Source organism: Astatotilapia calliptera, chromosome 16 (genome assembly GCF_900246225.1).
Source record: "Astatotilapia calliptera chromosome 16, fAstCal1.2, whole genome shotgun sequence".
Taxonomy (NCBI): domain Eukaryota; kingdom Metazoa; phylum Chordata; class Actinopteri; order Cichliformes; family Cichlidae; genus Astatotilapia; species Astatotilapia calliptera.
Window position 1 is genome coordinate 25,106,155 of NC_039317.1, and position 16,292 is coordinate 25,122,446.

The 16,292-nt window shown below is 41.1% G+C and overlaps 1 protein-coding gene and 1 pseudogene across 1 annotated transcript; both read right to left on the reverse strand.

Annotated features, from left to right (window-relative positions):
- Positions 1–543: 543 nt before the first annotated feature.
- Positions 544–1,479, reverse strand: LOC113007344 (olfactory receptor 4D1-like). Its single transcript, XM_026143791.1, has one exon. It carries the CDS (start codon positions 1,477–1,479, stop codon positions 544–546), a length of 936 nt encoding a protein of 311 aa, XP_025999576.1.
- A 2,170-nt stretch (positions 1,480–3,649) lies between these two features.
- On the reverse strand, positions 3,650–5,268 carry LOC113007583 (putative gustatory receptor clone PTE01; annotated as a pseudogene).
- Positions 5,269–16,292: the final 11,024 nt, after the last annotated feature.

Below are 16,292 nucleotides of genomic sequence, written 5' to 3' on the forward strand. Positions count from 1 at the left end.
AATTTAGTGCCCACTATCTCATTCAGGGATTACCATTACTACAGGCAGCAACCACTTTGGAACTAGAGCCTCATGCAGCTGCCACATTATCGCGGGTGTGGAATTGGCACTAGGCAAAGAAATCCAGTTCTTTGATTTTCTCATTACAAAATAACTGGGGTTCTGTTTGTATGTTCATGCATGAGTTAATCTGTATTGTGATTGTAGGCCTATGTGTTCCTGTGTTCTATGTGGAACTTCATGAAAAGGGGTTGAATATCACATCTTTGGCCTTTGGAGTATTTTGTTTCCTGATTAAGAGCAATACAATACTATAGAGGGTTACACTGTGACCTGAGCCTGGTAGTTAAAATAAATTTAAAAAAAGACACAATTTTGGAGTGTTTAATAAATTGCTTTGTTTAGAATTACATGTTGCAAAGTAGCTTTTGCAATTTTACTTTAAAGTATTGCATGTTTTTTAAAATTCAAATATATCTGCTGAATGTTATTCTCCTACAGAGCAAAGATGCTCTGAAAGAGCCTCATTTTAAACAAAGACATTTATTTTCTCTCAAACAGAAACCTTTGATATGATTGCCTTATCTTTGGCAAATTAAATCCATACATAAATGGGGTGAGCATAGGTTGAAAAATGAGGACATACATAGGCAAAATTATACGAACTTCATCTGGTACCCGAGAAACTACAAACCTGAAGTCAATAAAGTAACAAATGCACCCGACACACAGGTTTGACACAGAGATGATCTGAGGAGTGCAAGTAGTCACAGCTTTCTGCTTGTTTTCTTTTGATGTTTTTTGACAAACTCTCAAAATCCTCAGGTAAGAAAATGAAATGAGACTGAAGGGTATGAAAGCACTCACAATGGCAAAGGATATGTCAGAAATAAAGCTTTGGATTGGAACTGCACATGAAAGTCTAATTATTAATTGGTGGTCACAATACACGCTGTGAATAATATTTCCACAAAACTTCAAACTGAAGATGAATGAATATGAGAAAATAACACTAAGAAATGAATACACCCACACAAGCAGAATCATCAAAAAAACTCTGTCTGTGTTCATAATAACATTATAGGTGAATGGATTACAGATTGAGATATATCTGTCATAGGCCATGGCTGCTAAACTACAAATCTCAACAGAAGCACTTGTGTACAAACAAAACATCTGCAGAAAACACCACGGCACAGTCACCTCGTGGCTGTCTGAAAACATCTGTGAGAGCAAAAGAGGATACAGTGATGTGCTGCCATTTATTTCACTCAAACATAAATTACAAAGTAGTATATACATTGGCTCATGCAGTCTTCTGTCCAGACGTATGACCACAATAAGAACTGTGTTGGCCACACATATTGAGAAATACCATATCAGTATTATAATGAAATAAAGGTGTTTTAACTCTCCCACATTTCCATAAGCAGCCAGCACAAATGATACAGTCTCACTTGAGTTTCCCATTTTCTCCATAATATGACAGTGTGAATAAGATAGATCAGTAATAATTATATGTTATATTCATTAGATATATGGAAAGAAATACCAGACATCAATATAGCTGAGAAACGTTTCTACTATGATGTTCAAATGCTGTTTTACTCACACGTGTTACCTGATTAAGGCACGATCCTTCTCAGCAGCTGTTGCACCTGTTGTACAATGTCCACATTAGCAATCAAAAACAAACAGCAAGTAGTTTTATACTTTAAACGATTTAAGATTCAATTACACAGATTCTTACATATTAAGAACACATAACAATAAACTCAGCTGCTTCCTTCCAGGTTGAACAAGACAAAAATAAGCTTCTGCTAATATTTATAGCTGCAACACAGAGGAGGAGGAGTTGGAGGGGGAGATCCAATTAATGGCATTCTTTTCTTTTGAAAGTTATTTCTCACTTTTTTTGTGTTAAATAATATACATTGTAAAATTATTACATCAAAGAAATCAAGATACCTTTTTCTTGTTCTTAAGGAAAATTTAAAATTTCACCATAAAATTTTTTGAACAGTCCAGCAGTCTAATTTTACGTTATACTATGACCCACTGAACTCAACTGTCAAATATACAAGCCAACAAAACCATATCATTTAAGTTGAGATCCTGACACCATCAAAGTCAAATTGAAGATCTCAAAGGTTGGGGCCTTTACCAGACACTCCCAGTGCACCCTCACTATACATCTGTGCCACTCTTCATTCCAGTTGTCTTTAAAACATGTTTGAGTTTAGTTTAGGTAAAAATGCTGGACAGTTCTGGAGCTATCAAATACACTTATTTTTCCCAACCCAGGTGTATAATTTTGCATGATTTCATTAGAAAAATAAAATCCAGAGATTTGTACCTTCTCAAAGTAGAGTCATTCTTTGCCATAGTCGGGGAGAGCAAAACTGACAATCAGCACAGTACACCTGTGCTTACAGTGTATATTTCATCAAAGTCTCAATTTACTTTGTCATTTTCAAGTTGTTGCCGTGTGTTTAAAAAAAAACAACCATTTATGACATTGTCAAAAAATTATGATAAATGTTGAAATTGTAAATTGCTAAAGCGAGTCAAAATGTTGTCAACATGTAGTAGAAAAACACTTATCAAAAGATAACAGTAGCCCCCTCTGTTAATCACTTATCGTGGTGGAGAGGTTTGTGTGTCCCAGGGATCTCAGGAGCTATGTTGTTGGGCGGGGAACCCCTATGAGCACAACATCAAGAGAACAGTTTAACCTGGCCAGGATAGAGTTACCAGGGCCCCTCACTGGAACCAGGCCTGGGGAAGGTGCCTTAGCCTTAGCTCTTTCACCAGGTGCAGCCCGAAGAAGGACATGGGATCACCCTCCTGTAGGCCCAATACCACGATGCACCATAGGTATCAGTTGTTCTGCATGCCGGGTGGCAGCTAAGGATAGCTGGGTTTGTTCCGTGTGCCTTTGAACTGTCATTCAGGTCGGGGACAACCTGTTCCTTGACACAGAGTACCTGGCCTTCTTTGAGTCCCTGGGTGGGGTCCTTGTGTGTGCTTCACCTGGTGAATCTGTTGTCCAACTGGGAGATTTCAATGTTCATATTGGCAAAGACAGTGTGACTTGGAAGGGTGTGAATGGGAGAAACAGCCTGCCCGACCTGAACCTGAACTGTGTTCTGCTCATGGACTTCTGTGCAAACCACCATTTGTCCATAGGGTGCATGTGGCACCAGGACACCCTAGTATGCTGTTGAGGAAGTGGGCCTGTGTAGTTAAAGGGGTACAAGTAGACAGTGCTCCTGATTTAGTGGTCCCCTCAAAATTTAGAGAGCTTGTGTTGAGCATGTCACATAGTGGCATTGCTGCCATGTTGTCCATTGCCAAAGAGCAAAGCTGAGAATAATTGCATGCTGAATGTAATGTGCTACTTACTATCTTGCAACATTTCCATTGTCCGCAATTAAAACTTAGTGATGAAATCTCTTACCACTTTCATATCACATCTGGTGTTCCAAAGGTAATGTACACTGACCAATGAAATAATTTCATGTCACAATTAGTAAAGCAGCCCGGGGCCGAACATCAGGTGTTAAGTGTGTGTGTGTAGACACTGAAATCAGTTGCTTTATGTTTCTGCACCAGACAACAGAGACTGTATTTTACTGAACAAAGACATTTATTTTCTCAGAAACAGAAAACTTTGACATGATTGCCTTATCTTTGGCAAATTAAATCCATACATAAATGGGGTGAGCATTGGTTGACAAATGAGGAGGTATATAGCCAAGATTGTACGGACTTCATCTGGTACCAGAGAAACTAAAAACCTGAAGTCAATAGAGTAACAAATACACCCAACAAACAGGTTTGACACAGAGACGATCTGATGGGTGCAAGTAGTCACACCTTTCTGCTTGTTTTCTTGAATTGTTTTTCGACAAACTCTCAAAATCTTCACATAAGAGACTGAAAGGTATGAAATTATGACAAAGAATATGATAGATATAAAGCCTTGGACTGCAGCTGAACATGAAAGTTTATATATTAATTTGTGGTCACAATACACATTATCAACAATATTTCCACAAAACTTCAAACTAAAGATGAATGAAAATGAGAGTATGAAAATAAGAAATGAAAAAACCCACACAAGCAGAATGATCTCTGTCTTCATAATGACATTATAGTGTAATGGATGACAGATTGAGACATATCTGTCATTGGCCATGGCTGTTAAACTCAGCCGGTGCACCTGTGTATAAACAACACATCTGCAGAAAACACCATGGCAGGGTCACTTCATGACTGTCTGAAAACATCTGTGAGAGCAGAAAAGGATACAGTGATGTGCTGCCATTTATTTCATTCTCGCATAAATTGCTGAGCAGTATATACATTGGCTCATGCAGTCTTCTGTCCACATGTATGACCACAATAAGGACTGTGTTGGCCACACATATCAAGAGGTACCAGAACAATATTATTACAAAATACATGTATTTTAAAGCTGCAACATTTTCCAAGCAGCCAGCACAAATGAAAAAAAAATCTAACTTGACTTTCCTATTTTCTGCTTAATATCATACAGTCAATGAGATGGATCAGAGAGAGATATATATAGATATATCGATATATATATATAGATATATCGATAGATCGATAGATAGATATAGATATATATGACGACTCAGAACAAACCTGAAACTTAGAGACGCATGGAGATGCAGGGAGACATAGAAAGACAACCAGAGATGACGGAGGGAGATACCCAGACGAACCAGCAATGCACATGAGAAAACACAGGGCTTAAATACACACAGGTCAATCAGGGAATGGGAAACAGGAGGGAGGCACGGCTGGGAGTAATTGGACATAACGAGACAAGGGGAGTGAAACTAGAAACACCGACGAGGGACACAGACCTACAAAATATTCTGCTATGTCTTTTGTTTAGGTTTGCTATGTGTTAAGAGTTTTGTTTTATGCCTGCCTATGTTCCCTCTGTCTGTACATGGTGTCACTGTGTCTGCTCGTGTGTCTTGTCTGGTCCTGTGTCTTTTTGTTTCCTGTTTTATTCTGAAGGTCCTTGTCTTATGTGAGTTTGTTCAGTTTACCTCCTTTGTTGTTTGTTCTATCACCATCTCAATAAAGCTCACTCTCATCAAAGCCAGCGCTTGCATCTTGGATCCTACTTCCAACCTCCACTCGTCTGCCACTGCGGATGTGACAGTATGAACCAGCCACAATGGACCCAGGAGCATTCGACCCGCCCGAGAACCTCTGGGAGGATATCATTTACTCGGTGGATAGATTAATCAACTTATGGCTGGAGCACGAGGGGGAAGAATTTCGCCAAGCCATAGCTAATCGGCTACAGCGCTTAGTATTGGGTCTCCTCTGGTTATTCAGCTCACTTCTATTATTCTATTAAAAGAAACAGAATCTTGATCCTAGCTCCACTAGTAATTATTGACCTGTTTCAAAATGGCCATTTTTTAAGTATATTACTAGAAAAAATTGTTGAAAATCAGTTCAGGTCCCTATTATGTAAATTACACATTTTTGACCCTTGTCAGCAGTGTTGGGACTAACGCGTTATTAAGTAACGCGTTACAGTAACTACGTTATTATTGTGGTAACGAGCACGGTAACTAGTTATTATGCCAAAATCAGGAACGCGTTAGTCGTTACTGGGATTTAGATAGGGTCGTTACTCGTTACTTCGTGTGGTGGCTATCGCGGAGCTTCCACAGATTCAGTAACATTAGCAGGTGGATGAGAGAAAGCAACACGTTCTCAGGCTGGAGAAAGGGGACGCAGAAGGAAAAGAGACCCGAGGCGGCCGCCGATCCAAGTGTGTACTGAACTTCAGGTAAGAAGTTATGACCTGCAGTCTCTCTGGGTCAGATATAAACGAAGTTTAGGTGGAGTTTATTTTCGTTATGCTGACTTTTTCTGTCAGCTGGGTGGGTGCTATGAAGTTAATGATGTTGAACTTTATTTTGTTCATAAGTTATTAGAGTTGTCAACCGTCCCGTCTGGTATTCAGAGAAAATATTACGCGTTTCTTATTGAGGTGAAAAGGAACAGTTTGTCCCGTAATTCAGCTACAATGAAAAAGGCACAAAGCTGGAGTTATTCTGTCTTTACGCTGCACAGCTGCCTCTTCTTCTCTCATCCTCTCCCCCTCCCTCTCCCGTTTCTACTTCAATCATGAAAACTGATCAGTGATCAGCTGATCGGCTCTCTTGTTTGTTTATCGCCCACTTTGCACCGAAAGAGGAAACCAGCTGATGTCGCGCTAAACAACAGCAGCACGTTTAAGCTTGATCAGCTGTTGTTAGAATTTATTTAATATTAATTTCTAGTATCAGCTCATGTTTGCTGGAGCCATAGCTGCAAAAAAGCTGCTGGTCATGATATGGTTTGGTTATCTGGTGAGAGGGAAACATGAAGATGAAACCAGGAGATGTCCTTACTGAATCATCAGAGCTGAACAGGTGATGGAGAAACAGGTTTACCTTTTAGGTGACATGAATGAGTTGAAGGGAAGTTATGAACTGTTTCTGAGAGACAAATAACACCAGGATCCTTTTTTAGGTAGCTGACAGCTGGTAACTGTGCAGGGGCGGGTCTAGCAAAGTTTTGCCAGGGGGGCCAGGTAGGGCATTAACAGGGAGAGGGGGGCACAAAGAAATACTTTTCTATCTTATTCTCATTTAAAATGTCTAGCTTTTAAAAAATAATTATCTGAGTCTTACAACAAACGATTGATACATATATACCATCAAAACAGTGTACATCACTGTCACAACAGCGTTTGTTTTCATTCAAAGGCTTTATGATTTTTCCTATAATGGTGGGCCGGTCTCTAGTCAAAATGTCCGGGCCAATTTTCTGTCCCAGTCCAGCCCTGTATGCAGCTCATCTGCAGTCTGGTGTTACCAACATCTTCCTATTCAGAAGGCAGAATTTCCGAGTTCTGAGTACAATCGAAAGCACCACGACTGCAGTTTTTGTGTTGGATGTAAAAGGCGCACATGACACTGTGACGTAGGCTAGAATCATGGCGGCGGTCAACGACGGTCCAGGCGTGGGATTTCTCTCGTGGAAATATGCACATTATCTTTTCCTGTCTATTGGTAGGTGGCACAGTGCACTTGTGGCAAGTAAACAAGCTAGAAGACTGGCAAAGTTATGGAAGCAACACATTAACAAGAGAATTCTGAGTAAAACCAAAGTTACTTTCCCTAGTAACTAGTTACTTTGAAAGAGTAACGAGTAACTTGGAGTAACTGAGTTACTTTTAAGAGCAGTAACTAGTAATGTAACTAAGTTACTATTTTAAAGTAACTTACCCAACACTGCTTGTCAGTCTGGCTTTCAAAAGCAGCACTCTACAGAGACCGCTCTCTTAAAAGTCTATAATGATCTATTAATGGCATCTGATGCAGGGTATTGTTCTGGGATCATTTTGCTTGATCTTAGCGCAGCCTTTGATACCATTGACCACAAAATGCTACTTAACAGGCTTAAGGTTTTGGCTCATATATCTGGCTCTGCCCTAGACTGGTTTTCTTCCTATTTATCAGATAGGCCCTTTTCTGTTAGGACTGACAGGTTCACCTCTGACATTGCTGCACAGACCTGTGGGGTTCCACAGGGTTAAGTTTTAGGTCCATTATTATTTTCTTTTTATATGCGACCTATCATTTTTATGCTGATGACATTCAGCTGCATATGTCCTTTAAGCCTCATCAGCTGGATAGGCTGTCCACCGTAGTCCAGTGCTTAACTCAAGTTTCTGATTGGCTTTCAAGCAACTACCTCGTTCTAAATACTAACAAGACCGAGACCATGATCATAGCTCCTCCTGAGCTACATTTTAAAATTAGTCAGGTTCTTGCCACTTTCTGTCCTTCTGTCAAGTCAAATAATCGAAATCTTGGAGTAATATTTGACTCTTCTCTGGGCGTTGACTCTCATGTAAAATCTTTGTCTCATTCCTGTTTCTATCATTTAAGAAACATCTCTAAACTGCGACATAAGGTGTCTTCAGCTGAACTGGTAAAACTCATTCATGCATTTGTATCATCACGCTTAGATTACTGTAATTCCCTGTTCACTAGCTTGTGTGGCAGGATGAATGTTATGTCTTGGTTCAACCCACTTTCGGCCTGGCGCATTAGGGGGGCACTAGTATAAATAGTGGCCATTTGAGCATTCCTGAATCGCTTACCTGTAATCTCCTTTTTGGTCACCTGACTTCCCTTGGTGTTACAGAGATCATTTGCGGATTACCCTTCTGAAGCCTTCATCGCGGCTGGTCATAGCTGTAGAAGCCTCCTATGAGCCACTCCGTTCATGATTCGTGACGCTGTTTACTTGGAAGTGTGGGCCTTAGTGAGGGACCAGTAGCCTTACTGGACGTCAGCGTGGACAGCGACCACATGCATGCCGGCTACGGGAGTCGGCTGGCGTGCACATTGATTGACTGGATGATTAACTTATAGTCGGGCAGACGGCAAGTTGGAGCAATACGGCGATTCCGTCCAAAGTTTTATTTAGGTTGTATGTTTGTTTTTCAGTTGTTTTGATTTGTAGTTTGGGTTTTTGTTACGCCACTGGTGGGAGGCCCTTTTTCTAGCTGCGGATCACCAGTGTGGTCCTGCAGTTGGGTTATCCCCAAGTGCTGCATATTGGTTTTGTTGTAATATATTATAATTTTCTTTTTTTCTTTTATTCAGATGCGGAGGGCCTGACGTGTAGGAGACTGGGGGTGCCTTGGTGGCGGGATCTTTTGAGTGTTACACACCTGTCTTTTTTTTTAGTTTATTAGTGTGAGTGGGTGATAGTCTGCTGCAATGGTGTATGGGTGGGTTTTCTTTTCTTTTTTTGAGTTGGTGCATGGTATCCCGGCCCCTCCACTGGTAAGCCTCGGCTCTGAATGTTCTTTTTTTAGAATGTTTGTATATTTATATTTATGATTGTGCTTTTATATGCTGTTTTAAATAATTATAAATAAATTGTTAAACTGTTTTATCATTGAACCTCATCTCTGCACTGAATATAAACAAACCTAAGCGCCTTTCTGATGATTAGTGTTACTTCTAGTATTTTCTGGGTGAAATTCCCAGGGTGTCGTTGTCTCTCAAACTGTGAAGAGTATTTATTTTATTCCCACCTCGTGCTACCACACTTGGATAAATCTCTCTCTCTCGCCTCCAGGCAATACAAAATGCAGCAGCCAGACTACTAACTCGTTCTACCAAACGTGCTCACATTACTCCCATCTTATAGTCTTTACATTGGCTCCCAATAGAGTTTAGAATTCACTTTAAAATTCTTGTTTTAACATACAGAGCACTAAATGGCCAGGCCCCAGATTATTTATCAAAGCTTCTTATAAAATACACTAATGCTCGTCATCTCCGCTCACAGACTCAGAGTCTGTTGGTTGTTCCCCGTACACGACTGAAGACAAAAGGGGACAGAGCCTTTCTGTCACGCTTAATGAAGGGCCCAAGATGCAGGCACTTGCTGGTGGGATCTAGGTTTATTTAAGGAGAGTAATGTACAAACAAAGGTGAGGGTGGCGGAAAAACAGAACTGAGCAAAACCTAAACTGGGAAAAACTAAGCATAGAAAACAAACCTGAAACTTAGAGACGCAGGGAGACATAGAAAGACAACCAGCGATGACGGAGGGAGATACCCAGACGAACCAGCAACGCACACAAGAAAACACAGGGCTTAAATACACACAGGGCAATCAGGGAATGGGAAAAAGGAGGGAGGCACGGCTGGGAGTAATTGGACATAACGAGACAAGGGGAGTGAACCTAGAAACACTGACGAGGGACACAGACCTACAAAATAAAACAGAAACTCACACATGCAAAAACACAGACTAAGAAACGCGGACTTGACACAGGAATACACAGGCAGAAAAGACTAAACACTAAACTGAGGAAGAACAAAACCTAAAGAAATAGAAAACCAGAACCAAAATACAACACAACAATAGAAAACACAAAACGCTGTGTCAAAAGACCAAGGATCATGACACTTTCAGCCTGTTGCACCAAGGCTGTGGAACAGTTTACTACTACAATTAAGTTTTCTTGATTCTTTTAAAAAGAAGTTAAAAACTTTTCTGTTCAAACAAGCCTTTTGTTGATCTACTTTATTTATATTTTTTTGCATCATACATTTAACCTTTTACATGGTGTATAATGTCTATTGATTGTATTGTTTATTTTAATATTTGTGTACAGTGGTTTGTGACTGCCTGTCTGTGAAAAGCACTTAATAAATAAACTTTACTTACTTACTTACTTACTTCACCCGCTCGCACAGGGTTTCTTTCTGGACAAGCTTCACCTTGTTTCCCCGCCCCCACTTTTCGTCTAGCAACTAATGTTTTGCTACTTGGCCCGACGGAGGATATTCTGCCGGGCCCGTCGCCCCAGCTTTCGAACAGGAAGACGCCCCTCGCCACAGTCGGATCCCGGGATTTCAGAGCGGCTGGCTGTGGTGAGTAGGACGGACAATATTTCTGATTTGAACTGTAGGACTGATTACTTATTGGGGTTGTGTTTTGTACAGCAAAAGACATGGGATTGATTTATCACCTAATCAATCCCCGGCTCAGCTACCCTCAGCTCAGTCTCCCAAACCTCCTGTTCAGCTGCCACTAGCTCAGTCTGCAGTCTCACCTGCTCAGCTACCACCAGTTCGGCCTCCAGTGTTGTCACCCATCCAGTCAGCCACTCCACCTCCTGTTACACCTCCACCACAATCCTCTCTGCTCCCTGTAGGTCAGCCCTTAGCTCTGCTCTCTGTATCTCAGTCTTCAGCCCCGCTACCTGTAGCTCAGTCGCTAACTCCACCACCATTTTCACCTCAACCATTACTTCAATTGCCGCTGGCTCAGTCCCCTGTTCAGCTGCTGCTGCCTCAGTCCCCTGTTCAGTTGCGGCTAGCTCAGCTGTCAGCCCATTCATTGATTCAGCCACCATCCTCACCATCTCATCCTAAGCAGGGAACACTCTATACAATAACATCTGCTGGTTCTCTAAAGCTGGCCTTCATAGAGACAGTTACTTCCTCCAGGGCTGGGTGTCAGCCACCAGCCAACTCTGGACCCCTAGAGGTTAAGACGCTAGCAGCTTCACCTGGGAACTCAACTGAGCAGTCTCAGCCGTCAGCACTCGCTGAGAGCTCTAGTGAGTTCACTCATCCACCTTCATCCTCTGTTGGGTGTGTTGGAAAACTGTTTCAGCCAGCAGAGGACTGCACCCTGCTGTCGCTGCCTGAGCCAAACCAATGTGCTACTCAGCTCCAGTCAGCATCAAACCTGCCAGAGCTCCCTGCGCACCTGCTGATTCTGTTTTGTCCCCGCCAGAGACCTGCGCACCTGTTGGTACTGTTCTGTCCCTGCCAGGGGTCCCCTAAACCTGCTGGTTCTGTTTTGTGTCTGCCAGAGCCCTCATGGCTGCTGGCCCTGTGTCTGCCTATGCTGGAGGGTCCGAGGGGCTCGTTCACCAGCCTGCTTTTGCTGGAGGGTCCGAGGAGCCCGTCCAGCCATCAGCGTTGCCTGCAGTGCCACCAACTGCTCCATCACCTACGGTTTCCTCATCGTCGCCTGCAGTTCTTCCGGCAACTGTTACAACACCCTTGCCTTCAGTGCCAACACCTGCTCCATCGCCTGCAGCTTTCACACAGTCACCTGCAGCGTCACCATCCACAGCTGCCACGCCGCCGTCTGGTCCAGCACCATCCTCGCCTGGTCCAGCCTCTGCCACCTCTACACCGCTATCCGATCCAGCTCGGCCTGAACCACCAATGACTACTTTTGATTTTCCCTCTACATTTCACCTTTAAAAACTATTTACTTTCCCTTGTTTGGTATCATTCTTTTCAGCACAACCTCGCGAAAACATAAATGGAATTTATGTTTTCAGTTTGACATACTGTATTAGCACAACTGATCTAAAATCAGAAAAAAACATAAACTCAGAATAGAAAAAGTTATACTTTTTACTCTAACAACTACAAACATGTTTAATGAATCATATTTCATAACTTTAAATGTAAATATAAACTGTAAATTTTAAAATCCTATGCACAATTTTTGCAAACAAAGTTATTTGCAGCCATTTACCTTCTACCTTTTTTTTTTAAATAATCATTTCAAACTATTTACATAACAATCAGGTGTTCTTCATTAAATAAGATGCCACACAAATGATTTGTGCCACTCCAAAAAATAATTTCTGTCCACTATAAAGGAGAACATCCCAAGCCTGATACCTGCAGGTCTCTTGTTAGTAAAGGTAACAGCGTTGTAACAATAGAAATAGTAATTAGTTAGATTACTCATTACTGAAGTAACGAGTAATAATAATAATGGATTGCATTTATATAGCACTTTTCTAGGCACCGAAAGCGCTGTACAATTCCACTGTTCATTCACTCTCACATTCACACACTGGTGCAGGCAAACGACAGTTGTGGCCACAGCTGCCCTGGGGCAGACTGACAGAAGAGAGGCTGCCATTTTGCGCCATTAGCCTCTCTGGCCAATACCAGTAGGCGGTAGGGTAAAGTGTCTTGCCCAGGGGCACAACGACCAGGACAGAGGGAGCTGGGGATCAAACTGGCAACCTTCCGGTTACAGATGAGCTTCCCAACCCCCTGAACCATGGTCAGAGGAAATTAGAGGTTGCATGTCCAATCTGAAATGTTGCATGTTTAATCCCCTGAGTATTAATAACAATGATAATATCAAGAATAAATGACCACATTTATGTAAATTTTTGTCTGTCAGAGCCCTGACTTCAGTTAAAGATGTAAACATCATGCATGACTGATTTGTGTGTATATGTTGAAATAAAACAAACAATCTTTCTGGAGACCTTTCTTTCACAACAACTCCATGCACATGTGATTAGCATGTTATTTCTAACAGAAGATAAAAATATACTAAAAGATTATCAAGTAAACATGATGATTAGGCCTCAGGGTCATTAGTCCAGGGCACTCCTTTATCCCCAGGACATTAATTGTGTTTGTGATGCTCAGGGAGCAGCAGTCTCCAGGCTGATGTAACTGTGGGCTAAACTCTCTGCTCGAAGTCCACTAACATCAGGCACTAAGGAACAAAGAAAAATATTTTCTGTGGGCATTTGTTATTTTTAAATATATTTGTATTCAAATAAACCTCAGGTCAATGTGTACAACACTCATCTTTACTGAAAATAACAGTCAAAACTATGTATACTAGAGCTTATTTCATACATGAAATTATTCCCACCTTGTAAACAGCCAGTAACATTGAAATAGACAAATATTTGTCACTGACTAATTAGAAAACCTTAAGATGCTTACATGTGAGGACCCAAGTGAGAGATAATAGTCTATAATGGAGAAATATCTCCTTACCGGAGATATTTAATGAAAAAAGTTCCCCAATCTTATGTAACTTTTACAGAATAAAGTAGACCAAAAAGCAAAGAAATGATTGATAATTCATTGATAAAACAACTACAAAACTAAAGAGCATCATAAAATATAGTTACTATAAAAAGTTTTTTTGAGTTAATGCAAATCAACACAAAAAAAGTTCTGACTGGCGATGGCGCGATATGGCAGCCTCGCCAGTCTTCTGTCAGTCTGCCCCAGGGCAGCTGTGGCTACAACTGTAGCTGGCCTCCACCAGTGTGTGAATGTGAGCGTGAATGAATAGTGGAATTGTAAAGTGCTTTGAGGGTCTTGAAAAGCGCTATATAAATGTAATCCATTAATATTATTATTATTATTATCAGAGGTGGGACCAAGTCATTGTTTTGCAAGTCTCAAGTAAGTCTCAAGTCTTTATCCTCAAGTCTCAAGTCAAGTCTCAAGTAATGTCAGGCAAGTCAGAGTCGAGTCTCAAGTCACTGGTGTAAAAGTCCGAGTCAAGTCACAAGTCTGAAACTTTGAATTTCAAGTCCTTTCGAGTCTTTAAAAAAAAAAAAAAAAAACGAAAAAAAGCATGTTGCAGTTATGCTAAATGTAAATATTAGACCATGTAATTTTAAAATCTGTGTTTTTCTCAACACATGACAAAATAGTGAACTTAGAAAATATACACAAATTGTGAAATTGCACCTCTTTAAAATGCAGCTCAATTAAACCTAGCTCCAAGAATAATTTTCACCGACAGTTCTGAGATAAGCTGCATGTTATTCTTGGATGCGGTTGTAGGACCAGCTTTAAAATCGCATGACAAAAATATCATACACATTAAAAAAAACTGTATCACCAACGTAGCCTGGACAACATTTGCTAGTTAGATGAAGTCAGCTATCTCATTGTAGCATATTTATATGCATATTTATAATCATACGGTTCTTGGAGTGAGCGCATACACTCATGAAGTTTAGTAACTTCCGGTCACTGCAACAAGCCCAGGTACAGTTTACCGACGGATGGGTGCAGGACCTTGAAATGCACCGTGTCGAACGAAAGACCATCGTACGTATCATAAGTTTACCAGTCTCACAAATCGTCGTCATAAATATACATTCCTTAACCGTTTATTAATAGGACCTTTGAGCTCAACGGTAATTAATTAGTAGTGGAAATAATTTCTGGTACCCATCACAGAAATGTAGCAGTGACAATAATACTGTATGCTGTAATCGTACTGGGCAATTAGTGATACAAAAAACCTGTTTTATCCTGTGAATAAAAGTATATGTTTTTGTCAATGTACCATAATAACAGAAGCGAAACGCAATATTGTGTCAGGACAATTCACTATTTATGCACAATAAATAAAGGAGCATAGCGCGACAATTTCTGTTCAGCGCCAGACTTGCTTGTAACCTATATCACCAATTATGTTATGAAAATGACGTATTAACTACTAAAAAACACTGACCTTCGTGTAAATGCTTGGAGCAGACTAACCTGTGAGCTGGAGTGTTCTGGGACGTTATATTTGATCTTTGAATGGCTGCAATCCAGGCCATCCGTCGCGTCTTTGTTACTTCGGAAACATGGCTGAACAATTTCTCTTCAACGACGTAATCCGATAACAACCAGGGCCATGTGACACATCAAACGTATTGGTAATGTCACAAGAAAAACAACGGTGTGCTTGGTTTCAACCTAACTTTATTCTTTCATGAGTTATTTACAAGTTTCTCACCACTTATAAAATGTGTTCAATGTGTTGCCCATTGTGTTGGATTGTCAATGCAACCCTCTTCTCCCACTCTTCACACACTGATACCAACACTCCAGGAGAAATGCCAGCACAGGCATGCAGTATCCATAGTTTCAGGTGGTGCACATCTCGTATCTTCACACCGTGGACAATTGCCTTCAGATGACCCCAAAGATAAAAGTCTAAGGGGGTCAGATCGGGAGACCTTGGGGGCCATTCAACTGGCCCATGACGACCAATCCACTTTCCAGGAAACTGTTCATCTAGGAATGCTCGGACCTTTCACCCATAATGTGGTGGTCCACCATCTTGCTGGAAAAACTCAGGGAACGTGCCAGCTTCAGTGCATAAAGAAGGAAACACATCATCATGTAGCAATTTCAAATATCCAGTGGCCTTGAGGTTTCCATTGATGAAGAATGGACCCACTATCGTTGTACACCATATACCACACCAAACCATCGCTTTTGTTGTTCCAACAGTCTTGAAGGGATCCATCCAATGTGGGTTAGTGTCAGACCAATAGCGGTGGTTTTGTTTGTTAACTTCACCATTCACATAAAAGTTTGCCTCATCACTGAACAAAATCTTCTGTGTGAACTGAGGGTCCTGCTCCAATTTTTGTTTTGCCCATTCTGCAAATTCTGTTCGCCGATCTGGGTCATCCTCGTTGAGATGCTGCAGTAGCTGGAGTTTGTAAGGGTGCCATTTGTGAGTAGCTAATATCCGCCGAAGGGATGTTCGACTAATGCCACTCTCCAGTGACATGCGGCGAGTGCTACACTGTAGCAAGTTTTGCCCTCTTCCTATTGAAAAAACAAAAGTTGTATCCAAGATGTCCGACTTCTAAATAGCCACCATGGTCACCACCCATCTTGAGGAGTTTGCCCCCTCACATATACTAATGTGCCACAAACAGGACTTTAATATCACCAACCATTCCCATTTTATTACGGTGTATCCATATAAATGGCCCACCCTGTAGAAGGAGGAGTTTTCTCCAACATCCTGCCTTAAATTTTGCATCTCTCTAAAACAAGTGAACTTACAGTAAAGGTGCCAATATTATAGTTAATGATGTTTTTACATATCAAGATAACAAA

What these genes read in the sequence shown, in the direction of transcription:
- LOC113007344 (XM_026143791.1), bottom strand. Translation starts at nt 1,479, where the DNA reads ATGGAGAAAATGGGAAACTCAAGTGAGACTGTATCATTTGTGCTGGCT.